General features: G+C 44.0%; 1 protein-coding gene across 1 annotated transcript in view; it reads right to left on the reverse strand.

Moving 5' to 3' along the window:
- Nucleotides 1-24403, reverse strand: part of DENND6B (DENN domain containing 6B) — an 86305-nt gene that overhangs the window by 36096 nt on the left and 25806 nt on the right. Inside the window, exons 6-10 of the mRNA XM_073619283.1 lie at nt 8105-8210; nt 6559-6638; nt 3876-3935; nt 2720-2775; nt 1288-1410 (exon numbers count right to left, since the gene is read on the reverse strand). Coding sequence (XP_073475384.1) covers nt 1288-1410; nt 2720-2775; nt 3876-3935; nt 6559-6638; nt 8105-8210 — 425 coding nt within the window. The remainder of the gene's footprint in view (nt 1-1287; nt 1411-2719; nt 2776-3875; nt 3936-6558; nt 6639-8104; nt 8211-24403) is intronic.

The raw sequence follows: 24403 nt of genomic DNA on the forward strand, positions 1-24403 counted from the left end.
TGTGCCCCATGATGTGCCCAAGGTTCTGCTGTGTGCACCATAATGTGCCCAAGGTACTGCTGTGTGCACCATAATGTGCCCTATGTTCTGCTGTGTGCCCCATAATGTGCACTGCTGTTACCCATGTATTGTGCCCCCCTGTAATGTGCCCTGCTGCCACCACCACCCCCGTATTGTGTCCTGACCACCTGTTCTCTGTCCTGCTGTCCCCTGTACACTGCTTATCTCAAGTTAAACCCAGAACTGTGCAGAAAAAAAACAGCACAAGTTTCACATAAATTATGTAAGTTCTAATTTATGTTTCTATTATTTAATGCTATTGATCACACCAATATTCTGTGAGCTGTAGATCTGAACACTACGGGTTACAGCAGGTCTAAATTCTTAGCCCCACTCCTGAAACCCCAATGGTTGCTTTACCCATACCCCAGTTCATTTTTATCGCTTGAATTATTTTGCACATTATGGGCATGAGTGGGGCCTCACGTCTAAGTTTTGCCCAAGACCTCACAAAACCTAGAGCCGCCTCTGACCCTGATGCAAGCAGTGCTGAGTGTCCCAGTTTTAGAATGCACTGATCAGCAGCTGCAGCTACTGTTTGAGAATAAAATTCCAATATTAACGATTGACAGATGTCTATCTGATGATCGATTTCTGTCGAACAGGGATGCCCACACATGGATTGAAATTTAGCTGGTCCCTGGCTGAACCTGCTGAATTTTGATCCATTTATGGCCAGCTAGAAGTTGCTGGCTGTCCTCCAGAAAGACTAAAGTAAAGCTAAAAGTCCAGTTTTACCTATCAAAAGTCTTATACTGGATTAAACCTTAAATTTAAAATCTAAACTATTGCATTTTTGGTTTTCAAATGTCAGTATAAAGGAAGAATACTGGATCAAGCATCTGTAACTATAGATTAAAAATCAGTACGTAATAAATATTAGTGAGCTTAACCAGTCTTTTTTTAGTAATTCTTAATGGTTTTTGGAAGTTGGCTTGGCAGTAGTGTGTATGTAGCCTATACAGTATATTCTTTTGGTAAAAGCTGTTCCTCTTTCTTAATTAAGAATGTTAGAAGGTGTGTCAGAATCCCAACATATGAGAGGCCACCCCTAGATCTACTTTATAGAAATCCACAAAGGTAAACGTATCACAAGCCATCTACTGTACAACCAAACCAATGTCTTATTAGTGCTGTTTCCCAGCCAAAGTTTCCTATATAAGCAATAGACTATGGTTTCCATGCTAAGCACAACAATATAGTTCCAAAGAATGAACAAGCAGTTACCCAGTTAATGCCAGTACAATCTCAGAGGAAATGGTTGGAGAAGGAGCCATAACAACCAAAGGTTCCCCAAGTAGAACCAACTCCCATAGTAACTGGAGGTTCATCAGTACAGATTGAAAAGATCTAGAGATTTTGAAAAAAAAATGCTGTTTATACTCTAGGAACAGATAGCATACTTACATAAATACATAGTACATATGCACAGGTCACTACAGTACTCAGCAGTGAGCACTGCCTGTCAAATTGCATCTCCACTTGCTCACAGCACTACAACTATGAGGAGAGGAGATAGACAGTAAAACACTGTGTTAAAAAAAAGGAAGAAAAAATAAAAGTTTAGAAGTTTTTACAAATAATAAAACAAATATCTGGTTATATTAGGTTAGCTGGTTAGAAGATGAATTTGTTATACAAAGCATTATATAAGCATTAAGTCAAAAATTACATTTTCTCAGAGTCTGTGAATTACAGCCAGCACAGTGCTGGAAAATGTATGATACAGTAATTAGAAATCCTAAAATATAAGCTTATTATTCAACCATATAACACTGACATATAAATCAAAACCTATGCATACATTTGGGGTCCCTGTATTCAGGTTAAATAACAGTAAATATTGGAAAAAGTATTAATTATACAAAATAAATTATGCATTTAAAAATGTATCGTGTGGTATGTTTGTCCATTTCATATGCTTTTTATAAAATAAGTATTCAAGGTGTTTTTAAAAACAAATAACCAAATTGGGATGCCATTTGTAAAACTCATTTGGTGTACAAATCAGTTAAAATGTTACTGTTGAATAAACTACAGCATACTAAAAATTCTAATTTTGATCTTACAAATGTGTTGATGATCCTTGACATGGACAAGGATTTAAAAGGGCAAACTACAAATATTGGTTGGGAAAATCTCTTAACCCAGCCCCATGTTCAGGATCAGAAACTGTATTGTGTAAAATCTCTCGCAGCTCTGCATAGAAACCAATCAGCTTCCAGGTTTTATTGTCAAAGCTTAATTGAACAAGCTGAAGTTAGAAGCCGATTGGCTACCATACACAGCTGCACTAGCTTTAGTAAATCTCCCCCACTGTATCTTACGCACCCAGGGCCAATTTACTGTGTAATGTAGAGGAGAAAACTGTATTCTTCACAGGGTACCACAGTACATATTCCACACTGCACCTGCATTTTATTCACAAAATGCAGAGAGTGTTGTGCAGTCTATGGTGTCCTAAAGAATGTTCTCTCTTCAATGATAAGGGGAGAGCCACATCACAAATCCTGTCAAAATCATGTGACCACTTTAATCCTCCTTGCACTTTTTCTCAATTTTTAAAAAGACTTGCTTTTACTGTTACTCCTGTTCTATTCAAAGTACTCACATAGCTAAAACTTAACTTTGCATGGGTTTCTTTTCAATTCTAGCTCACCTGAAAAGATCCAACTCATGGATACTGGAGATGTGATAAGGAGGATCCAGGCGGTCCTAGTCACAATCAGAAGAAATAGAGGTATCTGTGTTTAAACGTGAAATAACCTATGATATTTGTATTCTGTTTCTTTTGCTCAAATTCACAGGGTTTTTGACGTGGGGAAAAAATAGAGCAAACAATATGTCCTGTTACCAGTGTCTGTTGTCACTTACATCCACCATGATGATTATGGGTACTTAGGTCCTTAGCTGCAGTGCTGCACAAACGTGTGGAGAAAACCAGGAACAGATGCCCTCTGTACTACAGCAGTCTGCCATCCTCTCTGCAGAATTTTTTTTCAGAATCTCCATGCTTGGTATGTAGCCATTCAAGTCTAGGTGGAGGAGCAGCCAGCACTGAAAAGAATTTCTGCAGAAAGGAGGTAAACACCAGAGTGCGCACCCACTGTGATGTTGAGATAAATCCCGAGGATGTAGGGGGGGCTTGGGAGTAGAATAGTGTTACTTTTTATAAAGGAAAAATCATCATTAAAACAGGATACAACTGACCTAAAATCATTTTAGCGTCTCAACAATTCGGGTATAGAGGTATAAAGCAATGCTGTATGATAATGGGCCCTTTTTGATTTGTAGAAAAATTTCTGAATAATGTATATATTTAAAGCTGAATTCCAAGTATGTTTTTTGGAGGGGGGTTGGGGAAAGGGGGGGGGGGGGTCACCTGCTTGGTATGGAGAATACAGAGAATACCAATACCAAATATACCTGGAATTATGCTTTAAACACAAAGTGAAGATCTTATAAAGTTTTTCTTTATTAGCACATAGCTGTAAGCTTCCTATACTGTTTGTACTGGGGCACCATGGCCGTTAAGTGTGCCACCTTGCACTAATGCTTGTTGGTGGTGCATAGGCATTTTAAGACACTGAACAGTAGTACCTGTCTGTTACTATATATAATTTTCTAACCTTTGACTTGCTTTGAAGTAGTTTTCAAAGTATTAGAATAATTATCGTATGAAATCTTTGTTGTAAAGCAAAACAATTATGAAGTAGTACAAATACTGTAGTATCTAGTATTTAAAAAAGTTTGCATACGAAGTATAATTAGGCAAACGACATATTAGCGACTTACAAAGAACAAAGATCACATACTTTTTGATGATCTGTAATAGCATTCGTCTCCAATAGATCATCATGGCTTGGAATTTTGACCTTTACAATAGGAAACAGAAAACAAAAGGTAATTGATTACTATTTTACAATATAAATTGCACAGTACTGTCTTAAGCTAATCTTTTTATATTTTGCATGCATACATTAATGCATACAGTACACGTACCAATGCTAATCTTCTGCCTAAAAGTATGGCTTGAAGGGTAAGTTCACCTTTTACAGAAAAATCTGTAAGGTGAACTTACACTGGAGCCCTTTCCCATCCCCCTCTGGTCCCGCTGACCTGGAGTCCAGCGATCACCCACTCTGACACATCGGACATATATCTCCCACGGTTTAGGAGATATTTACTAAAAAGCCGGAGTGCCGATAACTACGGCGCATGCGCCAATGTCATCGGCGCATGCCCACTTTAAAAAAGGCCACATCGTGCCAATTCTAATAGGGGTCATGCCGCGACTGGCGGCTCCCGCGCACATGCGCGAGAGTGACGTCACGCGATTCCGGCCAGTCACAGAGCCAGAGTTCACGGCCCCGGAAGGAAAAGGGGCGAAGATGGATGCTCCCTGCTAATGGGGGCAACGGAGACATCACGGGCTTCGGTTTAAGGTAAGTTACACATAATGGGCTAATATGCGATTCATAGTAGCCCATTATGCTTTACCTTTGCAGGGAAATAAAGAGGAAGTAAAACCCACCAGAGTTTACGTCCTCTTTAAGCCCAGGTTCACACTGGGCTGCGGTAACTCGCACAATTTCACTCCTGCATGTCAGTCCCGATTTCAGAGACATCTGTGCAGGTTTCTGTAAACCGCAGCCTGAAATTGCAAAAAAGTTCTTAAAGCCAACCCATCTCTCCTCCGTGATCGTTTCTAAAATGTTATCCCAATTTCTATTTTCTAGCAAAGTTCGTAGTTTAGGGAAGTTGGCTCTTTTGAAATTCAGTGTCTTGTGTTTCCCTTGCGTTTCCTATTTGTGTGATTTATACTGAAGCCAATTGACCTGTGTTCGCTGTTTCCTAAATTGCCCCGTATTTCCACATCCGTGATCAGGTCTGTGTTGTTGGTAATCAGCAGATCTAGTAACGCCTTGCATCTAGTTGGTGCATCTACCATTTGATCCATGAAATTGTCCTGCAAGACATTTAGGAACTGGCGAGCCTTAGACGAATGCGTGGTTCCCTCAGCCCAGTCTATGGCTGGATAATTAAAATCCCCCATTATGATAACACTTCCCATCCTTGCTGCTAATCCAAATTGTGATAGGAGGTCCGTCTTCCCCTCCTCCCTCGGGTTAGGGGGCCTATAGCATGCTCCCAGTATTATTTTCCGCTTAGCTTCATCCCTTTGGAGCTCTACCCATAAGGATGCCACCTAGCTCCCTTATTGATGTCATCTCTCACATTTACTTGTACATTATTCTTGATATATAAGCATACCCCTCCCCCTTTTTTACCCTCTCTATCCCTGCGATAAAGGGAATACCCTTGAATGGTTGCCAGACAATCATGAGAGCTGTTGAACCAGGTCTCTGAAACTCTCTCAAAATCTAAATCCTCCTTGTTTAACAGTATCTCTAGTTCACCCATCTTGTCCGCCAGGCTCCTGGCACTGGTGAACATGCCACGTAGTTTAGATAGATAGCATACTGTCCTCTTATTGGGTGTTCCGAGATTGCAAATAGGGCTTGTTACTATACTTACCTGGGGTTTATGTGCTTTAGTCAACCTACCACTAAATGCCCCCAATAATACCCTCTGGAATATGTTCATTGCTGACTATCTCTACCTCTGGACCCTCCCCCTGTCACCTAGTTTAAAAACCCCTCTAACTTTTTGGTCATCTTCACTCCCAGCAGATCTGCACCCTCCTCATTTAGATGCAGTCCGTCCCCTTCTATAGAACCGGTGATCGACTAAGAAGTTGGCCCAGTTCTCCAGGAACCCAAACCCCTCCTTACTACACCAGCTCATCAGCCACTTGTTTACTTCCCTAATCTCCCTCTGCCTTTCTGGTGTGGATCAAGGTACCGGTAGTATTCCTGAGAATACTACCTTGGAAGTCCTTTTCCTCAATTTAGTTCCTAAGTCCCTAAAATCGTTCTTTAGGACACTCCATCTGCCTCTGACTTTGTCATTGGTGCCAACGTGCACCATGACAGCCGGGTCTTCCCCAGTCCCTCCCAGTAATCTGTCCACCAGATCCGTCCACCAGATGATACGTCTTTTAGTGTTGGTTCCACTCACATTGATTTTCATTGTATATTAGCGCTGCACTTTTTTATTTCACGTGCCACTAAAATACCCTAACCTTCTTAATGGCACCCCAATTGCGGTGCAATAAACCATGCTTCAGTCATGGCAAATCACAACACTGTCGCTCAAAAGAAGCTCCTGCTCCTTTTTGAGCAACAAGCTTCACGTGCTGTAATTTTGTCGGGGATATGTGCCGTTTCGCTCCGGGTGCTAAATGCCTTAGGTACGCTCCCACAATCCACAGGGGAAGTACAGCAAACAAGCTTTGGATGTACTTCTCCTGTAAAGTCAATAGCTGAGACATAATTATGATTTGTCCTTAAAGAAGGTACAATAAGATTATACTGTATATGCACCTACATATGGATATAACTACTACTATTTCTGCTGCTACTGATGGCATAATACCTGTAGAACAAGGCCCATGATTGGTAGAGACAGTGAAAGTCCTGGTTCTGGAAATGGCCAGCGGTCAATCTGGTTACATACTGAAAGGGAAGAAAAAAAAAACTGATAAAAATATAGTTTTGCTTAGCTTAAAGTAGACGCATGTAAAATTATGGTAAAATCAACAGTACTGTATTCCTTATCCTTGTCTGTTACCTTAATGACCCACTGACTTTGAACAAAGCATAGAGATATTAAGTAGTGAAGCAAGCAAAAGGAATAAAGCTTGCACCCTCAAAAACAAATCTACATTCGCCGCTCCTGTATTTCTGTCCCGAGAGCATTCCGTTTTTACAAACCAGTCAGGAATCTTATGGTTGCTTTCTTGAATAAAGCAACCCATCAATTACAGCCCAAACCCTATTGCTCCTCCAGTTGATACAGTATCCAATTTGAACATTTGTTCTGTATATGTGGCATGAGGTTTAGCAAAGGATGAGCACACAGGGACAGCATACGTATGCTGCCGCCGCCCCCATCGCCTCTCTTATCCTGGTGTACAGGGGAGCCGCACGGGCCCCCTGGAGCATAGGGCTGGGTCTCAATTGCGACCCCTGTAGGGAGGCCCCTGGCTAACAGTAAAAGTTAGGGTCAGGTAAAGTGTTAGGGTTAGAATACTGTTTCAGGACTAGTCAATCTTAACATTAGGCGGGGAGGTTAAATATTAAGAATATATGATGTAAAGGGTGCCAGGGATGGGTCTTGTATAAGACATATGTGTCCCTATTATATGGGTTGTGGTCCCTTTAAGGGGGACGAAATTAAGCAATTCAGAGTATTCAGGGATTGTCAACCCAGGGTGAGGGGTTGCAGGGTCATCATGTAAAAGGGGAAAACTGACTTACAGTTTTCCCAGGATTAAGTCCTGGTATGGGACCCAGAATTCAGAGGCTTGGGGGTTTTTTTGAGTGGGAAAGAGCACTCAAACCCTGATTATGGGTATTTTCGGTCCTGTACGGGTTAACCTGCCTGCATGAGAGAGGGCTAAAAGGCCAGGAAGTAGTCAGCAGGTGTCTGTGAGGTGTAGAGTGGAGCAGGACTCAGATGTGTGAGGACTGTGTGTGGTCTGTAACCGAGACATTGATGAACTGTGGAGACTTCTTTTTTGGGACCCTTGGAGCAGGCAGGGACTTTAAACCCTATATGGGAGAAGTTTTATGCTGGCGGTGAGCCATATCTTTGCGTTATAAGTGTATGAACTATTTTGTTTTTGTTTGTGCTGAAGGAAGCTATTTTGTTTTGCGTGTTTTTGAAGGAATAAAGACTGCTTTCCTTTACCATACAGCTGGCTGGTGATCTCATGCTCCCCCAAATTGCAATTAATTCATTAGGGCTTAGGATGTGGGCCATTTAGGAAAACAGTTTATTTCACTTCTTTTTAGAGCCAAAACCTCAGCCCGACAAACATCAGCATTGTCCTCTCAGCCCAAAAAGCCAACAGATCATGTTGGCACCACTACTCTACTCTCATCTATGTTAATCATGAAAAAAATATTCAGATTCTTACCAGCTTCAAGACATGGCTCCAGTTTGTTGAAGTATTCAGGTGCAATCAGTTGCAAAAGTGTGTGGAAGAGATTGGTATATGGCAAACTTGAAAGGAGAACTAAAGACTGAAAAGGGAAAACAGTCACATATCTAAACAGTCACATATCTGTAAACAAATGAACCAATGTAACAATATAATGTAAGGAGCATTGAATGCAGCACCACATAGCATTCACAGGTCATTGTTTACTAGCTTGTTGGAGAGTGACACTGCTGAGAAGTACAATGCACAACAAAGAAAGTAGAAAAACTAAGTCTATCATGCGTGACCTAATACAATCCATACCCAACATTGATGGTGGCGAACACATACTTTTTGACTCTTCAGTAACCCTCTAGTTAGAATTAGGATTGGGATTACAATCAGACTGACAATCTATCGTTTAAAATGTAATTGAATTGACCCTTTCCTATGCTCCTAAAAGATCAATTATTTTATATGCTACACATGCCATAATACCAATATAAGCAAACATTTCCAATCAGTCTAATAATTTTTTCATCTATTCCACCTATAAAACTGAATGAAAGGGACCAAGAAATGCCTACTCATGGGATTTTTGAGGATCCAATTTGGTGGGATTGCTAATAAAATTTAAAAGTGTTTTACCTACATACACCTTTCAAGATGCAAACATGTGTTATATTATTGCCAGTGGCTATAGCCACTGGCAATTATCGCATGCAGAAATCCAACATGCTACCCGAATTGATCGATGGATCAACTTAGGTACAATCAGCCTGCCCACTGATGGATCGAACCTCAGCCGGTCCCTGCTGAAACAGCCAAGATTCAAACCATCTATGGATAGCTTAAGGTATAACTAAAAGGCAAATCTTTTTTTTTTTTGGATAGAGTGGAGATGGATTAGAATACCTTTCAGTTTTGATTGCTGTCTGTACCCCCATTAAGGAGATTCACCCCCTCTATTAAACCTGTTTACTGTTATCATTGAAAGTAAAAGAAAATCCCAAATTTTGGGTTGTCCCCAGAAAAGTACCGTAATAGAGAGGAAATCTTCCAATGGGGACACTGTGACCTGGGGGTCCCCAAAAAATTCCCTTCATTTGCAGGGATTTCCTTTCACTTCCTGTTTGGCTATGGGACAGTAAGTGAAGAGAAATCTATGCAATGGAACAGAGATGGCGAAAAAAAAAAATCTGACAGGGCTTATAACCCTCCCTTATATACTTCTATACTTTAAGAACCTAACATTTGGGCCACATTGGAGTCCTACAGGCCTACTGTAGGACAGGCCTACTGTAGAGGTTAGAGATGATGGTTAAAAAAAAAAAAATTAAAACATCCAGTGAGCTGAAGGTCTGGGGGCAAAAAAAAAAAAAAAACCTCGATCAGGGAGGTCAGAAAAGAACAGGCAGACTGCGAGGGCCACAACTGCTCAAATAGCCGATGTCTACAGAGAGGCACCTCTGAACACAAACTGAACCTTGAATAGGATGTACGTTGTACTACAGCAGCAGAAGACTATGGCAGACTTCACCCCTGGTTGCTAGGGACAGGAAAATAAGCACACAGTGGGATCACCAAACAAAGACTGAAAGAATTAGCCTAATTTGATGAATCTCAATTTATGATGGTATGACTAGTTCTTGGCACACACTGGGGGGGGGGGGGGTATTTACTAAAACTGGTGCACACAGAAACTGTTGCAGCTGTGCATAAAAACCAATCAGCTTCTAGATTTTATTGTCAAAGCCTAATTGAACAAGCTGACATTTGAAGCTGTTATGCAGAACTGCAACAGATTCTGTGTGCACCTGTTTTAGAACCCCCCCCCCCCATCCCCCCAGTCTTATTTCAACAGTTCTGGGTGGTGGAGGTGATGTGGACTGTTTTATTTTGCATACATCAGGCCTTTAGGCCTTTTAATACCAGCTGAGCATTATTTGTAAGCCACAATGTAGTGTGTATTGTTGCCAATTCTATTCTCCCTTTTACTGGTACTGATAGGTGGACAGGTGTAATACAATGGCCACACAGAGTATATCGAGATATACTGTAAATAGAAAGACAGGTGAGATGTATCTTTATTTATTTGCAATTTATTTAATGTATCTCAAATTATCCATATGGTGTTTCTGAAATAAAGTCTGTACTGTATTTATAAACACATAGATTTATTTAAAACCCCATCCATCTTGGATTTTGATTTCCCAACAAAATAAATGCAATTAGCAGCTGCTGACATCTGCTGCAGTCAATAAGAAGTAAAACAAGCATTCAAGTGCAAAAAAAATCTGTCAGACAGAAGATTTTAATTGCTTATTCATATTATTTCTGAGACATTTTCTAAAAATAATGCAGAGAAAGGAGGAGGTAAAAATGTCAGCTGTAAACTGAAATTATCTATTTTTTGATTGATTTACAAAGCCTAGTTAAACTAACAGACCACTTCCAAGTGTGTCTTCATGTATAACAATGTACAGTGTATGCCAGTTAAGTCATCCAAGCATGGCATGCAACAACTACAACTAATTAGCCTTCACAATTTTCACACAAGATTTACACAACAAAAAACAAGCTTCAGTATACTTCAGGATCATTTGCCGACTGTGACAATATGGAAATAGCCAAGGTATCGTATTGTTTAGGAGCAAATGATCATTACTTTGGAGAAGTTGTTCTTCTTTGACATATTCACTACTTCAAAATGGTTAGCAAATCTCCTCATTAGTGACTAAAAGGCAGCAATGGAAAGTATCAGATGATCTAGGATCTAATACTGCTACCCTGATACAATGGGTAACTGTGGGCTCAATTCACTAAGAGTTAAATACCGCATGGGTATTGGTGTTAACATTAAATAAATAAAATGAACTCAAGAGCATGCAATTTACACATTAACCACTTGCTGACCAGGCCTTTTCTGGAACTTTTAGTTTACAAGTTTAAAGCGAAGCTCCACCCAAAAGGGGAAGTTACTCTTTAAGGACTCGTCCCCTGCTCTTCTTGAAGAATTGGCACTTTTAAGGAACAGGGGGGGCACCTGCTCCCACTTCCGGAATTTCTCCCCCCCTGCAGTCTTCTGGGACCCTGACAGGTCCCATAAGAGTACATCCACCATTCACGCACAGTGGGCACAGCCGGGTGTCCATAGTGAAGATGCCAGTGCCGAGGAAAGAAAGACAGTGGGTGAAACCGACTGGGGTGAGCACACCACTGGATCATGGGACAGGTGAGTGGCTGTTCTTTAAAAGTCAGCACCTACAGTTTTGGAGAGATTTAGTTTAAGGAAGTGGTGCGACATCCATGCTGATATGTCAGTTAGTAAGTTAGTAATGCGAGAGCAGACTGAAGGAGAGAGGTGAGGAGTAGACAGATAGATTTGGGTGTCATCGGCGTATAAGTGGTACTGGAAGCCGTGGGCGGTTATCAAGTGACCAAGGGAAGAGGTGTAGATAGAGAAGAGAAGGGGTCCAAGAGCAGAGCCTTGGGGGACTCCCACAGAAAGGGGCAATGGAGAGGAGGAGACAGAGTTGTAGGTGACACTGAAGGAGCACTGCGATAAATAGGCAGAGAACCAGGAGCAGAATCTTGGAGGCCAAGGGAATGTAGTTTATTGAGAAGGAGTGGGTGGTCAACAGTATCAAAGTATAAACATCCCTTGTGACAGTAATAGGTGGTGACAGGTACTCTTTATGGAGTAATTGGGGGTCTAAAAGACCCCCGATCCCTCCTTTGCACTTCAAAGTATTCAGATCGCCGAAAACGGCGATTCTGAATACTGTGTATTTTTTTAAAACCGGCGCCATTGGCAGCCGAGTAAACGGGAAGTTACGTCATCACGTCGCTTCCGTGTTTACTATTAGGAGGCTGGAACGAAGCCAACCACGGCTTTGTCCCAGTCCGTACCCAGCCGCCGGAGGCAGCCGATTGGTCAAGAGCGGCGGGAGGGGGGACGTCCCTTCCCGCTCCTCCGGTATAACAGCCAAGCGGCTTTTAGCCGCTTTGGTTGTTATAACTGGATAGCTGATCGCCGGCTCTAAAAAACAGTACCGGGATAATGCCTGCAGCTGCGGGCATTATCCCGGTATAACCCCAGAAAGCCGAGTACGCACATCTGCGTACGCTCGGCGGGAAGGGTTTAAAACAAAACACAATAGTTACCCCAATATTTTTGTATAATGTGAAAGATGACGTCTCACCAAGTAAATAGATACACAACATGTCACGCTTTAAAATTGCTCATGCTCGTGGAATAGCAACAAACTCCAGTATTTAACCACTTTAAGACCAGCCTCGTTATGGATTTTAGGTGTTTACATGTTTAAAACAGGTTTTTCTGCTAGAAAATTACTTAGAACCCCCAAACATTATATATGGTTTTTCTTCTAACACCCTAGAGAATACAATGGCGGTCATTGCAATACTTTTTTTTGCACCGTATTTGCACAGCGGTCTTATAAGCGCACTTTTTTTGGAAAAAATTCACTTTTTTGAATAAAAAAATAAAACAACAGTAAAGTTATCCCAATTTTTTTTTATATTGTGAAATATAATGTTACGCCGAGTAAATTGATACCCAACATGTCATGCTTGAAAATTGCGCCCGCTCGTGGAATGGCGTCAAACTTTTACCCTCAAAAATCTCCATAGGCGACGTTTAAAAAATTCTACAGGTTGCATATTTTGCGCTACAGAGGAGGTCTAGGGCTAGAATTATTGCTCTCGCTCTACCGGTCGCGGCGATACCTCACATGTGTGGTTTGACCACCGTTTTCATATGCGGGCGCTACTCGCGTATGCGTTCGCTTCTGCGCGTGAGCTCGTCGGGACAGGGGGGTTTTTTAATTTTTTTTTTTTATTTTTATTATTTATTTTACAATATTTTATTTATTTTTACACTTTTTAAAAAAAAAAAAAAAAAATTGTGTCACTTTTATTTCTATTACAAGGAATGTAAACATCCCTTGTAATAGAAAAAAGCATGGCAGGACCTCTTAAATATGAGATCTGGGGTCAAAAAGACCTCAGATCTCATATTTACACTAAAATGCAATAAAAAAAAAAAAAAGTCATTTAGAAAAATGACATTTGAAAAAATATGCCTTTAAGAGGCGTAGACGCAAGTGACGTTTTGACGTCGCTTCCGCCCAGCAGTGTCATGGAGACGAGTGAGCGCCATCTTGGCCTCACTCATCTCTATACACACCACGGCAGAGGACGCGATCGCCTCCGCCGCTACCGACGGCTCCGGTAAGCGGCGGAGGGCACCGGATCACGGCGGGAGGGGGGGGGGCCCCTCTCCCGCCACCGATAAAAGTGATCTCGCGGCGAATCCGCCGCAGGGACCACTTTTATCTGAAAGCCGGCCGCCGCACGAAAACGGGGATACCGGGGTTATGGCAGCTAGCTGCTGCCATAACAACGATATCCCCGTTCAAACTTAGGACGTATATAGTCGTGCGGCGGTCGGGAAGTGGTTAAGAAATCTCCATAGGCGTCGCTTTAAACACCTATGCAGGTTACCTGTTTAGAGTTAGAGGAGGTCTAGCACTAGAATTATAACATTCGCAGTGATACCTCACATGCGATTTGAATGCCGTTTCCATATGCACGCGAGACTTACGTATGCGTTCATTATGCACGTGAGTATGAAGGGGCGGGGTCACTTTAATTATCTAATTTACTTTTTATTTTTACACTGTCCCTTTAATTTTTTTTATTACTTTTATTCCTATTATAAGGAATTTGATTATCCCTTGTAATAGAAATAAGAATGACACGTCCTCTTTATGGAGAGATCTGGGGTCAAAGACACCCCAAATCTCTTTACCCTTAAAAGCAAAAGATCAAAAAATAAATAAATAATAATTTGATCTTTCACTTTAACCACTTGCCGACCACCTTCTGCAAATATACTGTGGCGAGAGAGAGAGAGAGAGAGAGAGAGAGAGAGAGAGAGAGAGAGAGAGAGAGGTTCAGGAACAGCAATCACTCTTTACTCCCAGTTAGTCCATCCCCCTGACAGTTAAAAAGCACCTCCCTAGGGAACACTTAACCCCTTCCCTGCCACTGCCATTTATAATCAGTGCATTTTTATAGCACTGCTCACTGTATTGATGTCACTGGTCACCAAAAAGTGTCACTTGGGTCAGATTTGTCCACCATAATGTCGCAGTCCCGGTAAAAAACACTCATCCCCGCCATTAATAGTAAAAACAATAAAAAGTCCCTAAATCTTTCCCCCATTTTGTAAACACTATAAAACTTTTGCGCAAACCAATCAATATACGCTTATTGCAGTTTTTTTTTTTTTCTTACCAAAAATACATAGAATACATAGAATACATATTGGCTTAAACTGATGAATACATTTTTTTTTTGGATATATATTACAGCAGAAAGTAAAAATTGTTTTTTTTTTTCAAAATTGTCAGTCTTTTTTGTTTATAGCGCAAAAAAGAAAAAAATAGGATTTTTTCGTAATACTTACCTGTAAAATCCTTTTCTTTGAGTACATTATGGGACACAGAGTCAGGCTAATATTCATTACCTACTGGGACGTCCCAGAGCAATAGCCTTGAGGGGAGGGAGACACCCTGCCAAACAATAGCCATCAGAACTTATACAGCAGCCCGCAATACACTGCGGCCGAAGGCCGAATCCTCGGCTGCTCGAACATCCACTTGATAAAATTTTGTGAACGTATGCACTGAAGACCAGGGAGCAGCCTTACAAATCTGAGCCACAGATACCTGATGGCGAAAAGCCCAGGAGGTTCCTACACCCCTGGTAGAATGAGCTCTCATCCTAAAGGGAGGAGCTTTACGTTTCAGACCGTAGGCCTAAATGACCAATTGACGGACCCAATTGACAATGGAAGGTTTGGAAGCTGCCTGCCCTTTCTTGGGTCCTTTTGGTAAAACAAAAAAGGAGTCTGAACCTCAGATCTCTGCAGATCTAGACAAATAATCCTTGACTACCCAGACAATGTCCAAAGAATGCAGTCGTCTCTCTTGTGCCAAACGAGGCTGAGAGAAAAAAGAAGGCAAAATAATGTCCCGATTTAAATGAAAGGCTGACACCACTTCTGGCAAAAAGGATGGAACAGGTCGTAACACGACCCTGTCGTGGTGAAGGATCAACTACGGTTCACTGCATGAAAGGGCTGCCAACTCCGACACCCTTCTAGCCGAGGTGATAGCCATCAGGAAGGATAGCTTGCGTGTCAGCAATTCTAATGGAATTTCCTTGATAGGTTCAAATGGTTGTTTCTGTAATACAGACAGCACCAAGTTCAAGTCCCAAGGACACATAGGTGACCTACCTAATGGGGGGGAAGAAAACCAGTTGCCCCCTGCATAAAGGTCTGGATCAGTGAATGGGAGGCTAAAGGCCTTTGGAAGAATACTGATAGGGCCGCAATTAGACCTCTGATTGTACTGAAAGACAATTTGATCTCCACAGCTGACTGTAGAAAAAATAGAATTCTCCCAATCATGTATTTCAGAGGATACCATTTTATGGCTTCACGCCAAGCAATATAAGTTTTCCAGACCTTATGATAAATTTTCCTAGTGACAGCTTTTCTAGCATTCACTAGTGTAGACACTGCTGATCCCATGATGCCACGGTCTTTTAACACCCTGGCTTCAATAGCCATCCATGGCCCATCTTTTGTCAGTCTCACAATCTCCGGGAACCAGGGTCTTTTGGGCCAGGCTGGTGCCACCAGAATGACTGGAACCCCCTCTTTCAAAATCCTGCACAACAAATGTGGAAGGAAAGCGGTCAGAGGGAAAGCATATACCAGGGAGTACTGTCTCCATGGAACTATCAGAGCATCTGCTCCGATTGCCAGAGTATTCCGAACAGCTGCTGTAGCTTGTTGTTGAATCTGGATGCCAATAGGTCGACCTTTGGCCACCCCCAATGCTGGCAAATTTTCTGGAAAACCCCTGGGTGTAGGGACCATTCATCCGGGCAGATCTGCTGGCAGCTGAGATAATCTGCCTTCCAGTTCTCTACTCCCGGGATATTGACTGGCGATATAAATCGGCACATGTCCCTTTGCCCAGGCTAGTATGTGGTTTACCTCCTTCAGAGCTGATTGACTCCTGGTACCGCCTTGGTGGTTTATATAGGCCACTGTAGTGGCATTGTCGGACTGAACCCCGATATCCTGAAGCTCCACCGTCCAGGACTGTAGGGCCAGACGTACTGCCCGTAATTCCAGGACGTTGATGGGCAGGATCTGTTCTGTCCCTGACCATTTCCCCTGAGCTGTGAGCCCTTCTAAGGTCGCTCCCCAGCCTGAGAGATTGGCATCTGTAGTCAGTACTCTCCAAGTTACCGGTAGAAAGGATTTTCCCCTTTCGCAGGTTCTGATCCCGCAACCACCAGTTTAGGATTAAGCGTGCCCGAGGAGATAAGCACATTGGATAATCCAGGGCTTTTCCTCTTCTGGTTCAGGCCAACAAGATGTCTTGTTGTAAAGGCCTGGAATGGAACTGGGCATAGGGCACTGCCTCGGAGGATACCATCCTCCCTAGAAGACTCATACAGAGCCGAATAGAGGGTTGTCTGGTGCCCCTTATCTGATGCACCTGAACCTTCAGGGCACAGATCCTTACGGGTGGTAAGAATATTCTCGCTTGAACCGTATCTAGGATTGGACCTAAATACTTTAGACTTTGAGCTGGTTTCAAGGCTGACTTTTCGGTATTTATGATCCAGCCTAAGCTTTTCAAATACTGCACTGTGCATATTATGCTCTGTTCTGGAGCCTGTAATGAGTGATCTCTGAGTAGGAGATCGTCCAGATACATGAGCACCAGGATCCCTTAGGCCCTTAACCTCCCTGACGGTATTCTCGAGTGTGGCTCGGGGTGGATTTTCAGTTCCAAAAGTGGTAACCCCGAGCCACACTCAGGATCGCATCGCAGGATCCAGGAAGATTCTGCGATGTCTCCCCGCTCTGTGTGCGAGCCGTCCTCCGCCGGATCTATTACAGTGCCGAGCTCCGTTCCCTGCGAGCGTTGCGACGCACGGGGACGGAGAACAGCGCCAAATTCAATACAGATTACATTACTGCATCAATTTATTTCACATTCCTTTTGCCCCTAGTGGTTTGTCCATTGCCCTGCATGCAGTTTTAGATTATAAATACTGTTCTTTTTGCCTGGAAACTGGAGATTGTCCATAGCAACCAAAAAGTGTCCCTTTACATCAAAAGTGGTTTTAGACCAGCTAGAAAACAGCGATAATAAATTATAATCACTTGCAGAATTGAGCAATAGTGATTTGTGGGGAAATTCGTCATCAAACACTGAACGTAATGACAGCAACAATTCTGCAACTGAGCAAATTTCTGTGTTTTTGATTTGATTACATTATTGTATAATTTTTATTATTGTTATATTATTATTTGTTATAATTATTTATAGTTATTTATTATATTATAATTTATGATTTCGTTTTTCAAACTTTATCATACCCAGGATGTCTAGTAGAGTCTTGTTTGGACAGATTTAAGTGAGTTATTCCTAAGAATTACAGGCCTACAATAAAAAAATCCAAATTTCTATGCCCTGGCCCTGTTGGCGGTGGGACCGCCTTGATGCTGAGACATTGGAGGAAGCAGTCCCTGAGGTTTTAAACGAGGGACGTCTGGTGCATTTCTTCACAGGAAGTAGAGAACTGTTCCCTCCGGAGATCTTTTGGATATATTTGTCCAAATGATCACCAAATAAACGTTCCTCATGAAAAGGGAAACCTGCTAATAACTTTTTACAAGGCAGCTCGGCTAACCAGTTCTTAAGCCATAAGAGTCTGCGCATATGTACAGAGAAGAGAGCCAAATGAGAAACCTGCTGTATTGAATCCTTTAATGCATCAATAGCAAAACACAGCACTCAAGGAATATCTGTCTTGCGTTCAGGCAGATCATCCTCCTGGTTAGGCCTATCAGGCCGTTTGACCTGATCCTTTACAGAGTGGCAGATACCAATTGCTGCAACAGCTGGCTGAATAGCTGAACTGGCCAAAGAAAAGGAAGCGTTTAATAATGACTCCAATTTCTTGTCAACAGGGTCTTTCAAGCCCAGTGCGTTATCTACCGGACAAGTTAAGTTCTTGTTTAACCACTTCAATACCAGGCACTTTCGCCCCTTCCTGCCCAGAACAATTTTGAGCTTTCGGTGCTGTCACACTTTGAATGACAATTGCGCGGTCATACAAAACTGTACCCAAACTAAATTTTTATCATTTTCTTCCCACAAATAGAGCTTTCTTTTGGTGGTATTTGATCACCTTTGCGTTTTTTATTTTTTGCTAAACAAACTAAAAAAGAACATTTTTGAAAAAAAAAAAAGTTTCTTCGTTTCCGTTATAAAATTTTGTGTTCTTCTTCACTGACGGACACTGATGAGTCGGCACTGATAAGGCAGCACCGATGGACACTGATGAGTTGGCACTGATAAGGTGGCACTGATATGTAGAATTGATGGGCACTGATAGGCAGCACTGATATGCAGCACTGACAGGAGGCAATGATGGGCAGCACTGATTGGGCAGGTACTGACAGGTGTTAATGCTGGGCACTGATTGGCACTATGGACACCGATTGGCACTATGGTGGGCACTGATTGGCACTTTATTGGGCACTAGCAGAGGGTTATGTTGGGGCACTGACTGGGCACCGATTGGCAGCTTATGGGTATATTTGATGGGGGCTGTGCTGATTATCAGCACAGACCCCCCACCCAACAGGGAGAGCCGCCGCTCGGCTCTCCCTGTCAGTGCGAACCCGAGGAATGCCGTTTACCGGCACTTCCTGGTTCACGTGATGATCAGCTGTGATTGGTCACAGCTGATCACGTGGTAAGAAGCCTCTGTCTCTGCCTATGGAGGTTTCTTATCACGATCGGAGATGCGGCGTGTCAGACTGACACGCCGCGATTGCCACTCTGCGCGCCGGCATGTTATCCTGCTGGACGTCATATGACGCCCAGTCAGGATAACAGAACCACTTCCCAGCCGTCATTCTGTTATAGGCCAGGCGGGAAGTGGTTAAGGAAGAGACTGCTGCATCTACTGCTGGCATGCTCCATTTTTTAAATTAACTTTTCATCCATGGGATATAAAAGGGAAAACCTCTTAGGAGGAACAAAAATCCTGTCAGAATGTTCCCAATCAGCATACACCGCCTGTTCCAACAGGGGGTGTAAGGGGAAAGCCTGTGGCCTGAAGAGGCCTCACGGTTCCCAAAGAGGACCAGGGGGGCTCAGTCACATCTGCAAAAGGCAACTTAAAGGCAGAACTAACCATTTTGATAAGAGTCAGGATCAAAAGCCTCTGTAATTGAGAGGCAGACACCAACTGGATATCTTCCTGTCCAGATTGCTCGGAAGCAGACTCATCCGCAAGGCCATCCACAGAATCCTGAGCTTTAAGCTCTTCCCCGTGTTCAACCCATTCCTGCTCCAGACTAGGAGGCTCCGGGGAGGGGGATCTGTCAAGCTTCTTGCCACCCTGCGGGACAGAGGCAATCATGCCAACAATCCTGTGCTCTAACCCAGTGCTCAGTTTGAAGCGGTGGAGCTTGGTGTAAGTGGAGCTGGATTAAGTGGGAGTTAAAAACAAGTGTTAGAGTATACAAGTCTTGCTGTCTGTTGGTGTGTGTATTGCTGCTGTCTGTTGGTGTGTGTATTGCTGCTGTCTGTTGGTGTGTGTATTGCTGCTGTCTGTTGGTGTGTGTATTGCTGCTGTCTGTTGGTGTGTGTATTGCTGCTGTCTGTTGGTGTGTGTATTGCTGCTGTCTGTTGGTGTGTGTATTGCTGCTGTCTGTTGGTGTTTGCTGGGTTGCATTTTGGGGACTTTTCCTTTTAGTTTTTAATTTGCCTTTTGCTGTCACTTTTTTTTTTTTTTTTTTTTTTTTTTAATTCCTTTATTTTATTTTCAATAATGCATGTTACAGTGTGATGTACATGTTATCAAGATCTATAACATTTAATGAGTAATAAAAAACAGAAGTAGGGAGAGGACTTTAACAGAAACTACCGTCGACTAAAGATGTAACACATATACATTCCTCTTGTTTACACAATCTGTATAGTGAAGGCGGAGCCTGGGTGCATGGGAGAGTCTAATGTAATGATTATCATAGTGTCCATTTGCAAGCAGTTCCCTGAGATATGCCTTGTGTAAACTGATGACTCGTGTAATTATCCTTTATCGACAGGTATAAGAGTAAACCAAGATAACAAAGAGAGAGGCTCTCTACTGACCGGGGGTGGAGATATTCCTTGCCGATCAGTAGAGTCCGGCAAGGGGCAACTAACATAGAGTAGTGTATACCATGATATTCAATATATCTGATCAGATCTTCCCTTAGCCGGAAAAGTATAGGGGGTTGTGTGAGAACCTAGGGAGAGTGGGGGAATGGGGGGGGGGGAGGGGAAGGGAGGGGGGAAAAAGCGGGAGACAATAGGGAGGGAGGGGCAAGAAAGATGGAGAGGAGAAATGGAGAGGGAGGGGAAGTAGTAGAGAGAAAAAAGGGGGGGAAGAGAGAGGTAAAGAGAAGAGGGTGGTGGTGTCACCCTCCAGCCAAGCGGGGCCCTCGTGTCAAGGAGTGTCCGCATTAAGTTATCTCTCGGAGGTAGGCCTCGGAGTAGATGAAGTGTTGCCAGGGGCGCCAGGTCTCCCGAAAGGCTTCCTCCCTGTCATGCAGGGTGGCCGTAAGATCTTCCATGTCCCGCAGTTCGTTGACCCTGGCATACCACTGAATCTTCGTTGGTGGGATTTCCGATCTCCAAAATAGAGGGATGCAGGCCTTAGCCGCATTAAGTAGTTGTATGGTGAGTGAAGCTTTATACTTCTTAATTGAACTTCTAGATAGGTGCAGTAGACAGGCCCCGGGGTCTCCCCCCAGTGCGACACCCGTCAAACGCTCGACCGTATCTGTCACCTCTTTCCAGAACGGCTTAATCTTGGGACAGTCCCAGAAAATGTGCAACATTGTTCCCTCTCCTGCTCCGCAACGCCAACATAGACTTGGTACCTGCGGGAGGAACCTGTGAAGAGTGGATGGTACTCTGTACCATCTGGTCACAATCTTGTAGCATGTCTCCTGGACCCTTGTGGCTAGAAAAGATTTTTGGGCAAAGTGTAAGATCTTTTCCCTTTGTGTTTCATCAAAATGCGCTCCTAATTCTGTCTCCCATTTAGTAAGGAAGGGGGGCACAAAACCTTCAGCCGGGGTGATCAGAGAGAGGTAGATCAGGGATAAAGAGTGGCGTATGGGCTCTCTGCGGTGGCAGATACGTTCCAATTCCGTGAGTGGGCGTGGGGGACCTAGAGATCGGGCGCTTCGGCGTAAAAAGTTACGCAGTTGGAGACCGCTCAGGAAGTCCAATGGCATGTCCAGGTCTTCTATTCCCGCGGTCGTCCTGAGTTGGCCACCGGAATCCAGGAAGTCGTGGAGGTGTGGCCATCTATCTCCCGCTGATAAGGCTCTAAAAATCAGCCCCTGGCAGCCCGGCAAGAAGTCAGGGTTGCCCAGGATCGGCACCATAGGGGAAGGAATAGGTGATATCTGGGTTTTACGAAAGGTTTCTCTGACCACTCTCAATGTGTTTCCCAGAGTTGGGTGTTCGGCGATGGACTTCGGGATCGGAGTGGAAAGCCACGGCCAACTCCTGGCCGTACCGTCGGAGTCCTCCATCTCCATAGTGACCCATTGTTTGGCCTCTGAGTGGCAGTACCAGTCTATTAGTCTGGTAAGATGTGTTGTCCTGTAGTAGGCTTTTACGTCTGGTAGACCCACCCCTCCCCTGCGTTTTGCCATATGAAGTAGTTGTAATTTGATGCGTGGCTGCCTGTGCGACCAGACAAATTCTCGGAGGAGAGCGTCGATTCGCTTGAAAAAGGAGGGCGGGAGATGTATGGGGAGGGCCTGTAGAAGATAGAGTATCCTCGGGAGGGCTGTCATCTTGATGGCATTACAGCGTCCAAACCACGTTAAAGTGAGGGCGTGCCAATGCTGCAGGTCTGTTTTAAGTCTGTGTAGAAGAGTGGCAAAATTTGCTTGGTAAAGGTCGGCGGGGTCCGCGGTGATGGCCACTCCTAGGTACGGAATGGTATCAGTTGCCCAGTGGAACTGGTAGTTCAGGCGCAATTGTCGGATATTTTGCGAGCTCAGTGTGATATTGAGCATGGAGGATTTAGACATGTTTATTTTAAATAGAGACAGAGCCCCGTATTCCCTCAGAGAATGGAGCAAGACGGGGAGAGAGGCAGTGGGGTCAGCCAGGAAGAAGATAAGGTCATCTGCGAAGGCGGCGACCTTGTGGGCTCCAGATGTTTTACGGAAGCCCTCTATGTGGGGGTTGGCCCGTATCTTACAGAGCAGGGGTTCTAAGGTAAGAATAAAGATTAGGGGAGACAGGGGACAGCCCTGTCTGGTACCATTCCGAATGTCAAAATAACCCGACCTAGTTTCGTTGACCCTAACCGCCGCTGAGGGGTTAGAGTAGAGTGATAAAATCCAGCTGAGCATCGACGACCGAAGGCCAATGTGTTCGAGAGTAGCTCTAACAAACGTCCAATCTACACGATCGAAAGCCTTCTCTGCGTCAGTTGACAGCAGGAGAAGGGGTCGTCGCGTGGTCCTAGCGGCATGTATGAGGTTCAGCACCCTAATTGTGTTGTCACGTGGTTCCCGTTGGGGGACAAAGCCCGCTTGGTCTTTGTGAATTAGATTTGGAATGTGTGGGAGCAATCTGTTCGCCAGGATCTTGGCAAATAGTTTCAAGTCGGTGTTTAGCAAAGCTATCGGTCGATAGTTTCCACACCGAAGTAGGTCCTTTCCCTCTTTAGGGATGAGAGAAATGTAAGCCCTAAGGGAGTCTATGGGGAAGGAGTTACCTTTCGTGATTGAGTTAAGTGCAGCCACTAACGGTTTGGAGAGCGTCTCAAAGAATGTTTTGAAATAGATTGGAGTGAGGCCATCAGGGCCTGGGGCTTTCTTAGGCTTGGAACTCGTCAGTGCTACCCCCAGCTCCTCCACCGTGATGGGGTCCTCCAATTCTTCCACGGTATCGGCCGGTAGAGATGTAATGCCAGAGGAGGCTAGATATTCATGTGGGGTGGATCCCCCAGTAGGGTTATGGGCATCGGGAGAGGGTCTGTCTAGGTTATAGAGACCGCTGTAAAATGAACGGAATTCTTCTGCCATTTCTGTTGAGGTAGAGACCCTCCGACCCGAAGGGGACAGAATATGGGGGATGAAAGTTTTGGTGCGGGGACCGCGTAAAGCTCTGGCTAGGAGAGAGCCAGGTTTGTTAGAGAATTCATACATGGTACGACGTGACCATGCTAGCCTCTCTTTGGTTTTATGCAACAGAAGCGAGCGAAGCTCCTCACGTGCTTTAAGTAACTCCTGGTATACGGAGCGTGCTAGGCTAGCCTTATGTGTGCATTCAAGGGTCTTAATCTGAAGTAGAAGTTCTTCAGTTCTACGGATTCTTTCCCTCTTGAAACGTGCCCCAATGCCTATCAAAATGCCCCTGATAACTGGCTTGTGTGCCTCCCACATCACCAAGGGGTTTGGGACCGAGGCATCATTAAGTGCAAAGTATTCCTGCAGTTTGGCTTGGATCTCCGCGCGAATCTCTGCAGATTGAAGCAGTGACTCGTTCAGTCTCCACGAAGGTGGAGATTTAGATATTGGTCCCATTTGGAGCGTCAGGTGTATTGGGGCATGGTCAGAAAAGGAAATGACATCTATGGATGAGTCCACCACCCTTGGCAGGTCCTTATGGGAAAGGAGCAGGTAATCTAGTCTTGAGTACGAATGATGAACTTGTGAAAAGTACGAGTAATCCCTGTCCCTGGGGTGTAAGAGGCGCCAGGGGTCCATCAAACGAAGTGAGTGAAGATCAGATTTAATTCGTTTAAGGCGAGCGTAGGAGAGATGAGAGGCACCCCGTGAGGTGTCCAACAGGGGGTCCATCGCAAAGTTCATATCGCCCCCAAAAATGAGCATCCCCTCCGTAAACTCAAGCAGTATGGGTATCAGCCCACGCAGGAACCGTGCGTGGTAGGCATTGGGGAAATAGATATTGGCAAGAGTGACCCGAACGTCCGACACCCTGCCCTTAATCAGGAGAAAGCGGCCCTGGGGGTCCGCCCGCTGCGCCCCGAACTCCCAAGGTACAGACTTTGCCACTAAAATGCTAACCCCCTTAGATTTGGAGATAGGTGAGATACTGTGGTATGCCGTCGGGAAGAGAT

The sequence above is a fragment of the Aquarana catesbeiana genome, linkage group LG03 (genome assembly GCF_042186555.1).
Source record: "Aquarana catesbeiana isolate 2022-GZ linkage group LG03, ASM4218655v1, whole genome shotgun sequence".
NCBI lineage: Eukaryota > Metazoa > Chordata > Amphibia > Anura > Ranidae > Aquarana > Aquarana catesbeiana.